This window comes from Somniosus microcephalus, chromosome 14 (assembly GCF_052327205.1).
Source record: "Somniosus microcephalus isolate GS21.2 chromosome 14, FLI_Smic_1.0, whole genome shotgun sequence".
Taxonomy (NCBI): domain Eukaryota; kingdom Metazoa; phylum Chordata; class Chondrichthyes; order Squaliformes; family Somniosidae; genus Somniosus; species Somniosus microcephalus.
In genome coordinates this window covers 83,366,385-83,385,271 of record NC_141000.1, presented here as the reverse complement: position 1 = coordinate 83,385,271, position 18,887 = coordinate 83,366,385, and the positions used below count along the sequence as shown (strand labels likewise).

The 18,887-nt window shown below is 44.8% G+C and overlaps 1 protein-coding gene across 1 annotated transcript; it reads left to right on the top strand.

The window, feature by feature from the left end:
* Positions 1-1,302: 1,302 nt before the first annotated feature.
* Positions 1,303-14,617, top strand: hsd3b1 (hydroxy-delta-5-steroid dehydrogenase, 3 beta- and steroid delta-isomerase 1). The gene is made up of 3 exons (XM_086006807.1): positions 1,303-1,545; positions 7,327-7,494; positions 13,148-14,617. Exons 1-3 carry the CDS (start codon positions 1,389-1,391, stop codon positions 13,960-13,962), a joined length of 1,140 nt encoding a protein of 379 aa, XP_085862933.1. The 5' UTR covers positions 1,303-1,388; the 3' UTR covers positions 13,963-14,617.
* The last annotated feature ends 4,270 nt before the right edge of the window (positions 14,618-18,887 follow it).

Here is an 18,887-nt window from a genome sequence, read left to right as displayed (position 1 = left end):
AAATCTTATTTAGAAATTCCCATTACTGATATCAGAAAGTTTTATTTCAGTGATGACAGGCTGCCAGAGTAGAAAGATGGAATAGTGGTGCATTAAAAGTCATTTGACACAACTGTAAAGGGTTGGGTAAGTGCCTATGAACACCTGAATTAAACTACAAATAAATAATAAATCTTAAGGGGGAGAAATTCGGTTGCTTTGCGCCTCCCGTTAGCGCCTATAATGGGGCGCAAAGCAACTAGCGTCTGGGCGTGGCACCACCAACGCCTCCCGCGAAATTCAGCGGGAGGTTAGCAGCGGCGGTAACCGTTAGCACCCATCATCGCCATGCGCAGTGCCCCACTCGCGCCCCGGCCACGATCTTCGGTAGCCCCCCTGACTAACCGCCGGACGCTATGTCCGACAGGGTTGGGGGGCCTACCTGCGGCCAGGGCAGCGCTAATTAAAGGCGAGTTGCCGGGCAGCCATTTATGTTGCCGTCCTTGGCCTCCTGAGCATCCCTCCCCCCCAGCGGTGTGCCGGCTGCGCTCCATGAGCCTTGGCACACTGATCCCGGTGGCCCAGCTGGGCCCGGGTTGCGCTGCGCAAGGCCCCTCCCCTTTAAGAAGGGGAGGAAGGCCCGCAGCGCCTCAGGAGGGAGGCAGGGCGTTTCCAGAAGAGGAGGTAAAGTAATTTGTTGGCTTCAAAATTCAACCGTTCAAGATTCTTAAGTGATCACTGGGGGACTGCCACTAAAAGGTAAGTTTAAAAAAAATTGTTACTGTGGAGCCAGGAGGAGCAGGAGTGCTCCCAGGCCCGACCGCCCCCATCTGTTGCCATTCCAAACCTCCCCCACCCCCCAGGATTTACTTTCGGGCTGCTGCCGACGAGGCCTTCAAATTGGACGAGTTTCCTGTGGAGGCGCGACGGGCACTGGCAGCTCACCCAGTTGGTAGTGAGGACTGAAGCCCAAATTCGGGCCTGCTTCTCTGTTCGGGCATGCATTGCAGCCTCATCGCAGTCTTTGTGCCCAAAACAAGGCGCCTGACGAATTTCTACCTCTGTTTTTGAATAAAAGTGGTGGATCTAAATGATTTACTTTGGTTTCATCACTTTGATAACCAAGCAAGTTTTTATACATTACCTAATGTGGCCATGAATCTGACATACTTACGAAAGAATTAAGTCATTCGTCCTTGCTGACAGCCTCCAAATGATAACAAGGTAACAGATGTAGTAATCCTTGACTAGTTGCCCACAGCTGGAATCATTTCTATTCACTTATCAGTCTAGGGGAGTACTTCAAGGTTAACTCTACTATTTATATACCTGTTAGTAGCCACCACACAGTAGAGGCAGTTTCACTTCAACAGTCAGCTCACAACACCGACAGTACATTCTATATCAACATGATGGCTGTTGCTGGAGATGTCTACCTAGTTACAGGAGGAAATGGATTTCTTGGACAAGAAGTCACAAAACTTCTGATTGAAGAAAATCGTGATCTCTCAGAAGTCAGGATCTTGGACAAGGTGATACAACAGGACTTTGTGGAAACTTTGCAAGGTGCGTAAAATGAAATATGTGATACTGCTATTCCAGTAATTATAATTATTACAAGTGACTTATTGTAACAATGTTTGTTTGGGCAAAAGTGTGTAACTGCATCAATATGTATACCACTGTAAAATTCTGAAAAATTGTATAAAATTATTTTAGGTTATTCAATTTAACGACTGCAAAAAAAAATTATTTGGTATGAGAAAGTCTAAAACTAATTCAAGGTTAGAATTTTTCTCTCAGACTTTGCTGCATTCTTGTAAGGTTTGAAGGTTTTCAGTTCTCGTTTGAGTTGTGCTTTCTTGAGCGTTCTCCTTATGCTTTAGAACTGTGAGGTGCCAGTTAACCAGTTCTTCAGCACTGGAAGGACCTGAGAGATTCTAAAATCTATTTCAAAAAAGAACTTTGAACAGAGCTTAAAAACTTTGGAAATAATTTATTTTTATTGTAATTAAAAAATAAACTTATTTTAAACTTGAATGAGGGCAATAATGCTAGTGTAAAAGTGCTAGTGCCAGATTTGCTTTGCATTGCATTGCTTGGACTATGCAAGATGTACAGAAATCAATAAACAAGTGGCTACTGCTAACCCTAAAGCTGTTGCTCCCCTGATGGTTATTAGTAAATGCATTGCCTGGCCTGTGTTCAGTGAGCTCATCTCAGCCCAAGCGGCAGATTGTAGGACCATTACAACTGGTCTTGGCACCCCTGGGCTCCAGAGGGGAAAATCAACCAGGGTTCCTCTTCCTGATCACAATCCACCAAGTCCTAGTGGAAAATACATGGATGTTTGGTAAGCACAGAAGTTGGACTTTGAATAACCTGCCGAAATTCACTGGCTGAGCCTACATACGTAGAATCTTCACTTGGATGAGATAATGTGGAACTGTTGTGCCTTCAGGAGAGGAGTGGGGAGTAACTGAATAAAGAAAAATATTTATAGTCATTTCCAGTGATGGAGCTTGAGGATGGTTTTGAGGGGAATGCTGGGCAAATTGGGGTTTATCCCAAAAATATGGTGCACCATTATAAAAGCAAGAGATCTGAAAAAAAATGTTTCTTATGTTCCTATGGGGGATGGAGTTTGGTTACTAAGTGTATTTCAATCGAGGCTTATCTGTGGCATTCATTCTTGTGTTAGTGTTACTGAAAAGTAGCAAATCAACTTGTCCAAGACCCAAACACAACCAGTAAAACAGAAGCTCTTAACTTGCTGCTGTTCCCTGGACAAAGAATATACATCACTCAATTAATGATACGTGCAAATAAGTATCAAAGTGAAAACATTCACCAAAAAAGTGAATGTTTTCTTCAATTTGCTGGAACTTTCCAAGCCTGATGTCGCAGCAAATCTGGCATGCTACATACCATTCTATTCTTTCTAATTATGTTTATGGTTTGCAATATCTGGCTGTTTAGTGAAAAAAAGTTGAACGATGACCTAATTTTTTCCCCCCCCCACAAAGTGCAGCCAGTATATTATTTTTCAGAACACATTAACGATCATAGAGGAGAATACTGGATAGAGAGAGTCATAATTTTTCATACTTTGTTTGAAACTGACCTGAAAGCATTTAGTTAAAGTTAAATCCAGAGAGCTCTCCCAAATGGTTTGGTGCCTAAATGCACTGTTCAATGTGATACTGACCCTTGAAAATCACAAGGTCCCATCTTCAATCCCCGGTCTGTGCAGAGTTCACTGTTCTCAACTGGGCATTAATAGAGCCATTAATATTGGCCTCAGTGCCCCTGAGCTAGGGAAGCGAAAAATCAGCTAGGGTAGTCACATGGCGACCGTCCCCGCCCACCCCCCATTCCTCCCCCACCGCCATTCCTCCCCCCTTCCCCTCTCTCCCCCTCTTCCCCCTCTCCCCCCTCTTCCCCTCTCTCCCCCCTCTTCCCCTCTCTCCCCCCTCTTCCCCTCTCTCCCCCCTCTTCCCCTCTCCCCCCTCTTCCCCTCTCTCCTCCCTCTTCCCCTCTCTCCCCCCTCTTCCCCTCTCTCTCCCCCCTTCCCCTCTCTCTCCCCCTTCCCCTCTCTCCCCCTCTCTCCCCCCTTCCCCCTCCCCCCTCCCTTCCCCCTCTCTCTCCCCTACCCCTCTCTCTCCCCCTGCCCCTCTCTCTCCCCCTTCCCCTCTCTCCCCTTCCCCTCTCTCTCCCCCTTCCCCTCTCTCCCCCTCTATCTCCCCCTTCCCCCTATCCCCCCTTCCCCCCTTCCCCTCTCTCCCCCTTCCCCCCTCTCCCCCCTTCCCCTCTCTCCCCCCTTCCGCTCTCTCCCCCCTTCCCCCTCTCTCCCCCCTTCCCCTCTCTCCCCCCTTCCTCTCTCTTCCCCCTTCCTCTCTCTTCCCCCTTCCTCTCTCTTCCCCTTCCTCTCTCTTCCCCCCTTCCTCTCTCTTCCCCCTTCCTCTCTCTTCCCCCTTCCTCTCTCTTCCCCCCTTCCCCTCTCTCCCCCCTCTTCCCGTCTCTCCCCCCTCTTCCCGTCTCTCCCCCTCTTCCCCTCTCTCCCCCCTCTTCCCCTCTCTCTCCCCCCTTCCCCTCTCTCCCCTCTCTCTCCCCCTTCCCCTCTCTCCCCCTCTCTCCCCCTTCCCCCTCCCCCCTCCCTTCCCCTCTCTCTCCCCCTACCCCTCTCTCTCCCCCTGCCCCTCTCTCTCCCCTCTCTCCCCCCTCTCTCCCCCTTCCCCTCTCTCTCCCCCTTCCCTCTATCTCCCCCTCCCCTCTCTCCCCCCTTCCCCTCTCTCCCCCCTTCCCCTCTCTCCCCCCTTCCCCTCTCTCCCCCCTTCCCCTCTCTCCCCCTTCCCCTCTCACCCCCTTCCCCCTCTCTCCCCCTTCCCCCTCTCTCCCCCTTCCCCTCTCCCCCCTTCCTCTCTCTTCCCCCCTTCCCCCTTCCTCTCTCTTCCCCCCTTCCTCTCTCTTCCCTCTTCCCCTCTCTTCCCCCCTTCCTCTCTCTTCCCCCCTTCCTCTCTCTTCCCCCCTTCCTCTCTCTTCCCCCTTCCTCTCTCTTCCCCCTTCCTCTCTCTTCCCCCCTTCCTCTCTCTTCCCCCCCTTCCTCTCTCTTCCCCCCTTCCTCTCTCTTCCCCCCTTCCTCTCTCTTCCCCCCTTCCTCTCTCTTCCCCCCCCTTCCTCTCTCTTCCCCCCCTTCCTCTCTCTTCCCTCCTTCCTCTCTCTTCCCTCCTTCCTCTCTCTTCCCCCCCTTCCTCAGAGGAGCACTGAGTCCCACAAAAATAATTTGACACATACCTCTGGCACGCCTCTTCGGTTCCATCGCCCATGAAATTGGTCAGAGTGTGCATGGTGCTCGTTCCGACCAAAAATGGCAATTGGGATCCTATTTACATCATAGGACCCCGATTTCTATAATAAAAGGGGCCCAACACCTGAAAAAGGCAGGCACTTTGGACACCTGCCGTTTGGTCCCTTTCAAAATGAAGCCAGCCGTGTTAACGGGACGGTAAGGCTACTGACCCCATTTTTCGGCTGTTACCGCCAGGCATTTGCAGTGAAAATCGACCTCCAACTGTGTACATGGCACATTAAAGTGCCAGCACAGGGCAAAGTCAGAAAAAGTGGCTGGAGTATCTGAAAAACACTTCACTTGCTTAGCTGCCATTTGCAATAGGTGCTTCCAGGGTGGCCTGTGGTAAAAAATGTATTTTTCCTCCTTGGCGGCAGCAGCCCGAAATTTACACCTGCTCCGCCATCTAGTTGCCTGGGGACGTGCAGCTGACGTCCGCAGCTCACTGGTCTAATTTAAATGAGGCCAGAGACCCAATATCGAGTGTACCTCAGGCCTACCCGTTCCGGCACAGGGATCCTTCCCTGCGGCCAGTTGACGCTGGCAGGCCGGTGCTATCCAATTTCATCCACAAAGGCTCTTTGGGTCTCTAGCAGTTATGCCTCAGAATCTGTACAAAGGTTGTGCAGGCAATCTGGAAGGAGGTGCTCACAAACAGCTATTCAGTGTCAGAAATGTTTTAATGACCTCAACAAGCTGGCCAAGGTAAGTGAAGGCATCAGTGCTCCTGCAGATGTTGAGATACTGCTGGAAGCATGACTTACTTCCACACTATCTAGGACCACATATTGTAAAAGAACAAATGAATGAGACCCTTATTAGCACAATGAGTATCTGTAGTTCTCCAATGAAACCACTGAAACAGAGCAAAGTGGTATGAGCTCAGGGATAGTCATTGCAGCTACTCCCACTATTAACTCGGGTACCTTTACAAGAAAGTAGAAAAAAATGTTCTGCCTGCAGTACTGACAAAACAAACATCTGTTCCTCATCAGCTACAAAGTATCTCACTGTTCTATTAGCTGGCATACATTGCTCCATAATTAAAAAATAGACATTGGCCCAGAAATTCGGGTCCCAATGCGTGAGTACGCATGGGGTACTCACGCGTGGACCCAATGGAAGTGCCGGTTCCTTGCATGCACTACGCATGCGCGGGAAACCGGCACTTCCGATCCTCTGAACGAAGGGGTTCAGAGGTCGAACGCGTGTGCGCGGGAGTCTGCGTGTGCGCTTTGAACTTACGTTTTTTTTTACAGGTTTTTCCGTGAGGGTAAGTCTTTAGATTTTAGAAATGTAAAAACCAGGCGTAAGGACTGCATTTTAAAAGGTAAGTGGTCAATTAATTAAAATTAAAACATTTTTTCCACAGGTTTGTTATTTTTAAATACTTTAAAGCAAGGTAAGTTTATTTTTAGCCCCGTTTTTTTATAAAATTATTTTTTTCAAAAATTTAAATTATTGTTTAAAATAGTTATTTAATGTAATTTATAGTTTATTTAAAAAGTGTGATTTAAAAAAAAAAATTATTTGAAGGTTAACTACTGTTTTGGGCCCTCAGCATTCATACGTTTTGATAGGTCTTTCTGTCAATCTTATGAATGGGCTTTTCCCTCCTCCGATTGGCTGCCCATGGCTCACGTGATCCCAGGGGACGCATCGCACTAACTACGCCCCTGGGACACGCCAGCACAGCGCGCCGGCCTCTGGGCCAGGCACCGGAGAGGAATTCCACGGGGCCCTACAGCTCAACTGCTGGCGCGCTAGGTAAGTGTAGGTCGGGGGCTTGCACCCACGGGAAGCCCCCGACCCGAATTTCTGGGCCATTATTGTGTTTGATAGAATTGCTGTAGGCTAGATGCATTGACCTTCAGTTGACTACAGATAATGCCTCTGACATTTTCTTGGAAGGTTCAACGATTAAGTTCACTCCTTTAACTTTCGGTGTCATAAGGTTACTTAAGCTATGTTGTTTCTAATCTGCTGAAAAATGGCAAAGCAGGCAATTGTTTTTTAATGTGTTTTTGGCTGAATGTTCAGTTATTTTCTGCTTCCTGATTGCCTCAACACCATCCCCTATTGAATGAATTGGCAGGCAACTTTCTGTCAGATCTCTGCCAATGTAGCTCCTACTGGAGCTACATGAGAGCAGAATAGGTACACCCTGGGAGATGTGTGAGAACAGAGTAGGTAAATGTTGGGAGATATGGATAAATGTGAGTTATGTGAGAGTAGAGTACGTAAATGTTGGAAAATGTGCAAGAGCAAAATAGGTAAATGTTTGGAGATCGAAGAGAACAGAGTAAGTAAACGCTGGAAAATGTGTGAGCAGAGTAGGTGAGTCTCACTTCAATTTTTCTTCCCTCACTGTGGGGAAGCATGGTTCTTCTTTTGTGGCAGCTTGAACAAAATCAGCTCCTAATGCATAGAAAATGACATGTGAATGTGGATTCAATAAATCTAATGATTTTGTTTCCTTAATAAAATTTGTTTTTCAGCATTGGTTGGAAGCAGAATTAAGCTGATGGTGTTCAAAGGAGATGTGAGAGATAAAGAGGTCCTGCAGAAAGCCTGCCAAGGAGTGACCTGCGTTATTCACACTGCTTCTGTGATTGACATCTGGGGTAACATCACCAATGAAGAACTAGAAGCTATCAATGTTGAAGGTACAACTTGAGATGAAGGAGAGCAAGGCATAGAAAAGTGCAGGATATAACTGCATCCGAGAATAGGCTGAAATTTAATTACTGTGCATTGGTGACGCTGGGTGCAGAAGCAGCGCAAAACTGGGAGCAGAGGCCATACACCGAATTTGCACTTGCTCCGGGTTTTCTGCTGAGCCTGCACTGGAGCACCTGGAGTTTCATGCTCAGTAGGGTGCTAATTTTATATATTTGAGGAGGAGATTTGTGCTGACTATCGTGCAAATTTGGATGGGTTGCATCACTAGCATGATGTCATTGGTGTGCGCTTGTAAAACTTGGAACACAGCACACTCCTATAGGTGCACAGCCACAGAAGTACTCTTAAAGCTGTCCTGCCTGACTCTTTTGCAGTGATTTGAGACCTCATATTTGGGCCTTTTTTGTGCTGTTTAAATTGCACTTTTGTTCTCCGAGCTTCTTTGGCTTGGTTCATTAATTTGTTGCCTTTCATTGGCTAGAATTTAAGTTTTGCTTCTTTCCATTCAAGATAGTTTGTCTGAGTTAGGCACCTGCATCCTGTGGATAGCATGGGCATTCTCTTGGGAATTCCTATTTTCCATTAGGATGATGGAGAATAAAACAGAATTTTATAGTCAATAGCAGAGGCAGGTATGCATGCACTGGGAGATGGCTCAGCAGACCTGAGTATAGATCATGCCACAGGTACCTGAGGAGCTGTGTCTTTACTGGGGTGCAGTCATGTAAGTAACTCTGCTGTCTCCTGCAACTGAACCTCCAAACTCCTGTAAGATCTTAATGATCTCTGAGTTCTTGGACAAGACACCAATAGGCAGCAGCCAGTATGTTTATGCAATAGATCAAGATTTATTAAGCATACAGCGTAATATACTTAATATTAGGCGATAGTTTTAACGAGTAGCTCACAGCCCTTGGTCTCTGGAACCTCTTGGACACAGATGACGTCGTCTTAAGTCTGTTCCTTTGTTCTCGCAGTACGTCTGTGTAAAGTTGTTCTTTGAGTATTGAGGTTTTAACCTTTTTCTTATCAAAAGTTGGTTTGGCCAGTGTCCGTATATGGTCTTTAACAAAATCACCTTTTTTAATTGGTTCTAATGGTCAAAATACCATTGTCAGTCATACTAAGGTAGCATCCCACCTTTCCAGTATTTTTCCACCAACTTTGCCATGTTCAGTGTTATCTTGTTTATAGTTTTTCACCCCATTGGAATTTACTTTCTCTCTTTCATTTTATGTCCTTATACTAATTATTTTTAAAATATCATTGCAATTAGTTTTGGTAAGCGAATTCTAATTTTTACTTTGCATCATATTTTTTTTAGCAATTTACCCTTCACTCGCAGTCTGTGGCTGTTTGTTATCAAAACTTAGTCAAAACTGCTTTTGACTGTCCTTCGCAGCTGCATTTTGAAAAAGTCTTAGCTTTTTAGTTACCCAGGAGTAATTATGGGTAATATTATTTGGTCAATGGCTACACTTAAAGTTATACATATATGATTCTCGTCTACTAAATATTAGCCTTTCGTACACTCCTCTATGACTGGTATGGATCTGCCCATGGAAGTTAAAGTCATTAGCCTTGAACTTCTATGCCACTGGCTTCTTACAGGAAGTTGCAGGTATCATCTGTTAGATTAGCCAGTATTCAGTGCACCATTGCATACAGCAGGTCAGTAGACATTGTTTGCCAGGGCTAATTACTTCATCACTTTTTCTATGAGGACAAGGAACATCAATAGAAGAGGCTCTTAGTTGGCTTCCCAAGAATCAAAGGCCACACCTATGCAGCCAATGTGGCTGCACAGGTTCCTTTCAACAATACTATGGCATTTATGAACAGGAAGAGATTCCACCTTATTGACCTCTGTAAACTTGAGATCATCCAAAACTCTGCTGCCCATATCCTAACTTGCACCGTCCCATTTACCCATCATCCCTGTGGTTGCTGATCTATATTGGTTCCTGATCCCGCAACAGCTCGATTTAAAAATTCTCATCTTTGTTTTCAAATCCCTCCATATCTCTGTAACCTCCTCCAGCCCTACAACCCTCCGAGATCTATGCGCTCCTCTAACTCTGGCCTCTTGTGCATCCCCAATTTTCATCGTTCCACCATAGCTGGCCATGCTTTCAGCTGCTGAGGCCCTACAATGATTGGCAAACAATGATGTAGAACAGCAATGGGAAACATTTAAAACAGTGTTCAACAGAGTCCAGGAAAAATATATTCCGCTAAAAAAACAACTAAACACAAATGGATGAATAAAGCCATAAGGGAACAATTGAGGGTAAGGAAAGAGGCATACATTAAGTACACAGACAGCAGGGGAGAGCATATGAGGGAGAATACAAAGAGATTAGGAGAGAAGTCAAAAAAACAATTAGGAAGGCAAAGAGGAACTATGAAATTAAATTATCAAGGAAGATAAAACAAAATAGTAAAATATTTTATAGGCACATAAATAAAAAAATAAAGGTCGGGATGGGAACAGGGCATCTAAGGGATGGACAGGATAATACCACAGGCAATGATAGAGAGATGGCAGAAATATTAAATAATTACTTTGCTTCAGTATTTACCAGGGAGATAGAACAGGTGGAGATGACATTGGATGATGAGATTAGTAATGAGATAACTGCATTTAAAATAAAAAGAGGAGCTATATTAAATAATCTAATCAAACTCAAAGAGGATAAAACCCCTGGTCCGGATAGATTACATCCGCGCATTTTAAAAGAATCTAGGGAAGAGATAGCAGAGGCATTAGTTACACATATTTAATAATTTGTTAGAAAACGGTGTAGTGCCAGAGGACTGGCAGATATCTAACGTAATAACCTAATTTAAGAAGGGAGATAGAACATGTCCAGGGAACTATAGACCAGTCAGCTTAACATTGGTGGTAGGAAAAATAATGGAATCCCTACTACTAAAGGAGAAAATGGGAGAATATCTAGAAACCAAAAATATAACAATGAATAGTCAGCATGGATTTCAAAAGGGATAGTCTTGCTTGACCAACCCCATTGAATATTTTGAAGTGGTAATAGAGAGAGTAGACAAGGGTAATGTAGTAGAAGTAATTTATCTAGATTTTCAAAAGGCCTTCAATAAGGTACCACATAATGGATTAATGAACAAGGTCAGAGAATGCGGAGTCAGGGGACAAGTAGCAGAATGGATAGTTAGCTGGCTTCAAGACAAAGCAGAGAGTAGGGGTAAAGGGTAGCTATTCACATTGGCAGAAGGTGGGTAGTGGTATTCCACAAGGATCAGTGCTGGGACCACTGTTGTTCACAATTTATATTAACGATTTAGACTTTGGAATCAAAAATACAATTTCTAAATTTGCAGATGACACCAAATTGGGGGGGGGGGGATAGTAAATATTGAGGAGGACTACAACAAATTACAAGAAGACCTGTATCTTATCTTATGTGACTCGGTGTCAACTCTTGTTTGATAACGCTCCTGTGAAGCACCTTGGGACATTTTACTACATTAAAGCCACTATATAAATGAAAATTGTTGTTGTTGTTGCAGGCTGTATGTGACAATCAGAACTTAATCAACAACAGCAATTTGCATTTATATCACGTCTTTAACATAGAAACATCCCAAGGCACTTCACAGAGGAGTAAGGAAAAAGGGACCCCTAGCCAAAGAAGGAAATATGAGGAGGGGTGACCAAAAGCTTAGTCAAAGAAATTGATTTTAAGAAGGTCTTAAAGCACGAGAGGGAAGTGGCGTCATGGAAAGGTTTAGGGAAAGAATTCTAGAATGCGGGCATTAAGTGACTGAAAGCACGGCTGCTAAAAGTAGGGCTAAGGGAGGAGGGATGCATAAGAGGTTGGAACAATGGAGCATGCAGTAGGAGGTGGCTGTAGGGCTGGGGAAGGGGTCAGTGATCTAGAGGGGTGAGGCCGCAGATAGATTTAAAAACAAGAAATTTAAGATTAAGGAGTTGGGGGACTAGGAGCGAGGACAGGGATGATGGGCAAGCAGGACATTGCGAGATTGGATATAAGCAGCAGAGTTTTGGTTAGGCTGATGTTTATGGAAGATGGGAGACCAGCCTGGAGAGCAGTGGAATAGTCAAGTCTCTATGTAGCAAGCACATGAATGAGGGTTTCAACGGCAGATGGGCTAAGGTAGGAGCAGAGACAAACTATGTTATGGAGGTGGAAGTTGGCAGTGTTTGTGGGTCAGAAGCTCAGCTTGGGATCAAATAGGATGCAGAGGTTGTGAACAATTTGGTTCGAACTGAGACAGTGGCCAGGGACAGGTATAGAATCAATGCAAAGGTATGGAGTTTGTAGCAGGGGCCAAAAATCAATGGCTTCAGTCTTCCCAATGTTTATTTGGAAGAAATTACAACTCAATCAAGACTTGATGTCAAAAAAGAAGTCTTCTAGTATAGAGGCAGTGGAGGAGGGGTCAAGAGGGTGGTGGAAAAGTAGAGCTGAGCGCTGTTAGTGTACATGTGAAAGCTATTTCCAGGTTTACGATGATGTTGTCAAGGAGCAATATATAGATGAGGGAGATAAGGGGGCCAGGAACATATCCTTGTGGGATTCCTCAGATGACAGTGTAGGGTTGGGAAGAGAAACCATTTCTAAAGATGCTCTGGCTATGATCAGATAGGTAAGAGTGGAACCAAGTGAGAGCAGTCTCACTGAGCTTGACAGCAGAGAAGTGTTGGAAGAAGATGATGTGATTGTCTTGAAGGCTGCAGAGATGTCTAAGACGATGAGGTGGGAAAATGCACCTAGAATGTGATTTGTAACTTTGGTTAGGGCCATTTCGGTGCTGTGGGAGCGGCGGAAACCTGATTGGGAGGATTAAAAAAGGGAGATGTGGGAGAAGTGGGTACAGCCCTGGGAGGCAACAATACATTCAAGGACCTTGGAGAGGAAAAAGAGGCTTGAGATGGTGTGGTAGTTAGTAATTTTTACCTCTTTCCCTTTTCACTTAAATCTCACCCTCGCACACTATGTATGATAAAGTGCTGAGACATGCATCTATCTCTGCTTACCCTTGCTACTAAATGCTGCCTATCCTAGAGCTCCGATGAGATGGCATCTTAAGAGATGGAAGGCTGCTGAGCTTCCACTGAGGGCACTTGAGATAGCTGTGGTGGGCAAAGCCACAGCACCTTGAGTGTGGGTGAAATTTCAGTGAGATGGGAAAGAGGATAAGATCACTGCATGTCCAGCCGAACCAAACCCACCAGTCTTTGGGGGTTAAAATGACCCCCTATAATTATTTATATAAGGATATATATATATATATATTGTAGAATCTGGGCTATGAATCTTTACTTTAGACCTAATTTAACTCCTCTACATACAGGATAGCAACTTATATAGTACAGTCATTTTACACAAGTACTTAAAGTGAATACAACTTGCATTTGGATCAAATTAAACTCTAGATTTGACAGCCTCTTAAATTCTTACAACGTTATGCTTCTGTATCAACTGTCCACAAGTTCAAAATGATGATAAAAGTTGCTTTCACTCTTCATTTCTGCTCATGATAAACAGTGTCTTTCTTTTTCATTATGTACTAGCATGGTTTCTGTTTCTTTTTTTTATCAGCCTTGAATGATATTGTTTCATTTTGATTTGGCAGGAAGTCGTCTTTTGTTAGAAACCTGTATTCAGCAGAATGTGAAATGTTTCATCTACACCAGTAGTGTAGAGGTGGTGGGGCCAAATGCAAGAGGTGATCCTATCTGTAATGGCGATGAAGACACGGTCTACCTTGGCCAACTAAAGTTTTGGTACAGCAGAACAAAATACACAGCAGAGCGATTAGCCCTGTCAATGAATGGATGCCTCTTACCTAATGGCGAGCGGATGGTAACATGTGCCTTACGCCCCATGTATATCTATGGAGAAAACTGCCGCTTTATATTAGGACACTTGGATGAAGGAATTATCAATGGAGATGTTCTGCAGAGAAATTCCAGGAAACAGGCTCTCGTGAACCCAGTGTACGTCGGCAATGTGGCTTGGGCTCATGTTTTAGTGGCCAGAGCCATGAAAGACCAGGACAAGAAGAAAATTGTTGGTGGAAAGTTCTATTACATCACAGATGATACCCCTCACGTGAGCTACTCAGATTTTAACTACGAGATAATGAGCCCGTTGGGGTTAACAATTCCAGAAAAGCTTAGAATGCCTCTGCTGCTCATGTACTTCATTGCTTTCATACTGGAGATGATGGCATTTTTGCTAAGGCCATTTATCAGCTATGTTCCCAAAACAAACCGACACCTCATCACAATGCTCAACACAAACTTCACCTTTACCAGCCACAAAGCCCGGAGTGATTTTGACTACATACCCCATTACAGTTGGGAAGTGGCAAAAAAGAAGACCGTTACCTGGTTGGCTTCAATTGTACAAGAGCGGAGAGATTTTTTAAATAAAAAACAATGCTAGAGCTTCAAGAGTAAAAGCATAAATCTTTGGGGAGAGAAGTTTGAAATTCTGCGTGATTATTTTAGTGCACTAGTTAATGTCTTTATATAACATTCTTATGTATAAAAAGGTTAAAAACATGCACATAGCAATTTTACAAAATGAGTTAACTACTGTACTAAAAATAGCATTCAGCAGAATTTCCACTGTTATAAGGATTTAACTGGCAAAACTTCCCAACAAATATGTTATGAATCAAAAATCAGTTACTTAAAAATATCAGATTTGGCTCATCATCGGTCAGTAAGTTTGGCAGGCCTAGCACTTTTTCAGCTTAGTGACCAGGGTCAGTTGGCTGTGATGTCTCTCATACTGTAACCCCATTAGTAACTGAAATGTTTGCTCCGCATGTGGATGAACTTCAGAGACTGAAAACAGCCAATTTATTTTTTATGGAAGGAATGGTGGCAATTGTGAATGGATGTAACCGGAAATTCCCCAAGAGAAAATGTCCAGCAAACTGTGCAGATCGGTAAAAAGGAAGAACTCTTACATTGCGATTCTGAAGCCGTCATAAAGATTTTCAAAGAGTATCTACTTTCATATAACTGTCAATTCGCATTTATGTACCACAGCATTATGAATAAACTGAATCCAATTCAAAACATTAGAATTACACTGATCTTTCAAGTAATTGTGACATTTATACCGTAAGCTCATTTAGATATTAATTCATAATACAATGAAGATCAAAAAATGACAGATCAAACTGAATTAAAACTATCCTCTTTGCTAATTTCCTTACTTGTGCAAAGAGAATAGAAGCTTTGCATATAGTAGGTTTAAACAGTGCACTAAAATAGCACACAGAGGAAATTAAACACATAAAAATGTACACAGGATTCTGGACCGGGTGGATGCCAGAAAATGAGTGATGTAATAGGCAAGGCAGTAGCTCTGTCAATATAGTGGTGGTACCCGAGGACTGGGGGATAATAAATATTATAATGTTCAAAAAATGAGTCAGATGGAAACCAACGAATTATGAACCAGTTAGTCTAGCTTTGGAGTGAGGAATACTCGAGGGCATTTTTCAGGTTGTTACCAACAGTCATCTAAAGAGCATAAGGGCCATAAAAGGATGGTCAAAAAGTTTTAGAAGACCCAAGAATTCATCTGAGGAATTAACTGAATAAAGTAGACAAGCATTATCTATTGAATATAACGTACTTGGATTTTCAGAAGTTATTTGATAAGTTTTGCATCCAAAGAAGATTAAGAGTCATGGAATTAATGGCACATTGATGATAATTATTGGCCCAGAAATTCAGGTCGGAGGCTTCCCGCGGGTGCAAGCCCCCGACCTGCACTTATCTTGCGCGCCGGCCGTTGAGCTGTGGGCCCCCATGGAATTCCGATCCTGGGCCTGCTCCAACTGCCGGCGCGCAGTGCTTGCGTATCCCAGGGGCGCAGTTAGTTCGAAGCGTCCCCTGAGATCACGTGGGCCATGGGGAGCCAATCGGAGCAGGGAATGCTTCATTCATAAGTGTGACAGGAAGTGCTGTCAAATTTAGAAATACAGGTAGACTATCCTGTATCCGAACTTCCGAAAACCGAAAACCTCTGAAAACCGAAAGTTTTTTCATTCAGCGTAAGTCGTGCGCACGACATGACCCGAGTGGTGCAAAACATGACAGGAGTGGTCCTCCAGGGCCCAGAACAAGAATTCCTGCAGATTGTCGACACGCTCTCGATGTTAAGTGTGACTGAGGGAGCTCTGCCTTTCCCTGTGAGCAGGGCAGAGGGTCACAGAGTTCCCTCCGGGCAGTGTGAAGGAGGTACCGGGAGAGTAAACCCAACAATACAGCAGCCCGTCCGATAGCTGCAGCGGCCCGTCCGATATTCTTTTCTCCCCTCCCCGACCTGATTTGCGGGCCAGCTTAGCGTAGGAGTCAGCCGATATCCGGCTTTCCCACAACTGGCGGCAGCAGTCGAGCCCCAGACCCCCGCTAAGTCAAGGAATTCAGAGAAGCAGGAAGGGGAATGAGACATGGAGCAGGGGGAGCTGTAAACAGACTGTGAGCGGCAGCACAGAGAAGCAGGAAGGGGAATGAGACACGGAACAGTCGCAAGAGGTAGCCTGAACTTTTAAAATTTATATTAAATACAAATACTAATTACCAAATTAATTTAATGTTCAGAGTTTCCCAGTCTGAAATAATACCTTCTGAAATCCGAAAATTTCCGAAAACCGAAACACAGCTGGTCCCAAGGTTTTCGGATAAGGGATAGTCAACCTGTACTACGTCCAGAATCATGTTCTGAAACAAGTTGATTAAAGCCTTGCTTTATACTCAAAGCAAGTGCGTAGTGAGTTTTATTACGTCAATTTAATCAACTTGATATCGACTCCACGCTTTGGGTGATTTCGGGAACAGCCAGCTATGACTCGAACCATAGAAGGGAACTCAGACAAGTAATCGATCCATCATGGCGAAACTACTCAGACCCACCCGTCTCGACCTGGACCCGAATTCACTTACAGCTGCTAAGGTATGGAAACACTGGTATCGTACCTTTAGCAACTTCCTTGAGGAGTGTGGTGAGAATGTTCCTAATAAGTTACGAATGCTTGCTAATTATGTATCCCCTCATGTGTTTGATTATATCGAAGACTGTGTAGACTATGACGCCGCTATCCAAATACTACAGCAGCTATATGTCAAGTCCCCAAATGAAATTTTTGCTCGGCATCTACTGGCCACAACTCGACAACAACCCGGGGAATCACTTGATGAATTCCATCAGAAACTTTGCAGGCTCAGCAAGGATTGTAATCTTAAAGCTGTTACAGCTGAGCAGTACCAGGAGGAGTTAATTCGTGATTCCTTTATTAATGGGATTGCGTCTCCCTTCATACGTCAGTGTCTGTTGGAGAATAAAACCCTCAAGTTACAGGCTGCCTATGACCAGGCATGTTCTCTGGACTTAGAGTCATAGAGTCATAGAGTCATAGAGTTTTACAGCACAGAAAGAGGCCCTTCGGCCCATCGTGTCTGCGCCGTCCATCCATCCCTGTCCAGTCTAATCCCATTTTCCAGCATTTGATCCATAGCCTTGTATGCAATGGCATTTCAAGTGCTCATCCAAATGCTTCTTGAATGTTGTGAGGGTTCCTGCCTCCACCACCCTTTCAGGCATTGAGTTCCACATTCCAACCACCCTCTGGGTGAAAAAGTTCCTCCTCAAATCCCCTCTAAATCTCCTGCCCCTTACCCTGAATCTATGCCCCCTTGTTATTGACCCCCCCACTAAGGGGAAAAGTTCCTCTTTATCTACCCTATCTATGCCCCTCATTATTTTGTACACCTCAATCAGGTCCCCCCTCAGCCTTCTCTGCTCCAAGGAAAACAACTCCAGCCTGTCCAGCCTCTCTTCATAGCTGAGGCGCTCCATCCCAGGTAACATCCTGGTGAATCTTCTCTGCACCCTCTCCAAAGCAATCACATCCTTCCTATAGTGAGGCGACCAGAACTGCACACAGTACTCCAGCTGTGGCCTCACCAGCGTTTTGTACAGCTCCATCATAACCTCCCTGCTCTTATATTCTATGCCTCGGCTAATGAAGGCAAGTATCCCATATGCCTTTTTAACCACCTTATCTACCTGCTCCGCTGCCTTCAGGGATCTATGTACATGTACACCAAGGTCCCTCTGACCCTCTGTACTTCCTAGGGTCCTACCACTCATTGTGTATTCCCTTGCCTTATTTGTCCGTCCAAAATGCATCACCTCGCACTTTTCAGGGTTAAATTCCATTTGCCACTTTTCCGCCCATCTGACCAACCCGTTTATATCGTCCTGTAGCCGGAGGCTTTCCTCCTCGCAATTTACCACCCCACCAATTTTCGTGTCATCTGCGAACTTACTGATCATACCTTTTACATTCTCATCCAAATCATTTATGTAGATCACAAACAATAAGGGACCCAGCACCGATCCCTGAGGTACCCCACTGGACACAGGCTTCCAGTCACAAAAGCAACCTTCGACCATCACCCTCTGCCTCCTGCCACTCAGCCAGTTTAGGATCCAACGCGCCAAGGCACCCTGGATCCCATGGGCTCTTACCTTCTTGACCAGTCTCCTATGCGGGACTTTGTCAAAAGCTTTACTGAAGTCCATGTAAACCACATCCACAGCATTTCCCTCATCCACCCCACTAGTCACCCCCTCGAAAAATTCGATCAGATTTGTTAGACATGATTTACCCTTGACAAAGCCATGCTGACTATCCCCGATTAATCCTTGCCTCTCCAAGTGGAGATTAATTTTGTCCCTCAGAATTTTTTCCAATAATTTCCCCACCACAGATGTTAGACTCACTGGCCTGTAATTCCCTGGTTTATCCCTGCTACCCTTCTTGAATAATGGTACTACGTTAGCTGTTCTCCAGTCCTCTGGTACGTCCCCTGTGGCCAGAGAGGTTCTGAAAATTAGTGTCAGAGCCCCTGCAATCTCCTCCCTTGCCTCCCACAGCAGCCTGGGATACATCTCGTCCGGGCCTGGGGATTTATCCACTTTTTGGCCCGCTAAAACCGCTAGCACCTCCTCCCTCTCGATGCTAATATGTTCAAGTATGTCACAGTCCCCTTGCCCGATTTCTATGTCTGCATCGTCTTTCTCCATAGTGAACACAGATGCAAAAAATTCATTTAAAACCCCGCCTACATCCTCTGGCTCTACACACAGATTGCCACTTTGGTCCCTAATGGGCCCTACCCTTTCCCTGGTTATCCTCTTGCCCTTAATATACTTATAAAACATCTTAGGATTTTCCTTTATTTTGCTCGCCAGTGTTATTTCATGGCCCCTCCTCGCCCTCCTAATTTCTTTTTTAAGTATGCCCCTGCACTTTTTATACTCCTCTAGGGCTTCTTCTGTCT

What these genes read in the sequence shown, in the direction of transcription:
- hsd3b1 (XM_086006807.1), top strand. Translation starts at nt 1,389, where the DNA reads ATGATGGCTGTTGCTGGAGATGTCTACCTAGTTACAGGAGGAAATGGA. An exon ending in CTTTGTGGAAACTTTGCAAG is followed by an intron (nt 1,546 to 7,326) that starts GTGCGTAAAATG and finishes TTTGTTTTTCAG; the next exon opens with CATTGGTTGGAAGCAGAATT. An exon ending in AGAAGCTATCAATGTTGAAG is followed by an intron (nt 7,495 to 13,147) that starts GTACAACTTGAG and finishes TTGATTTGGCAG; the next exon opens with GAAGTCGTCTTTTGTTAGAA.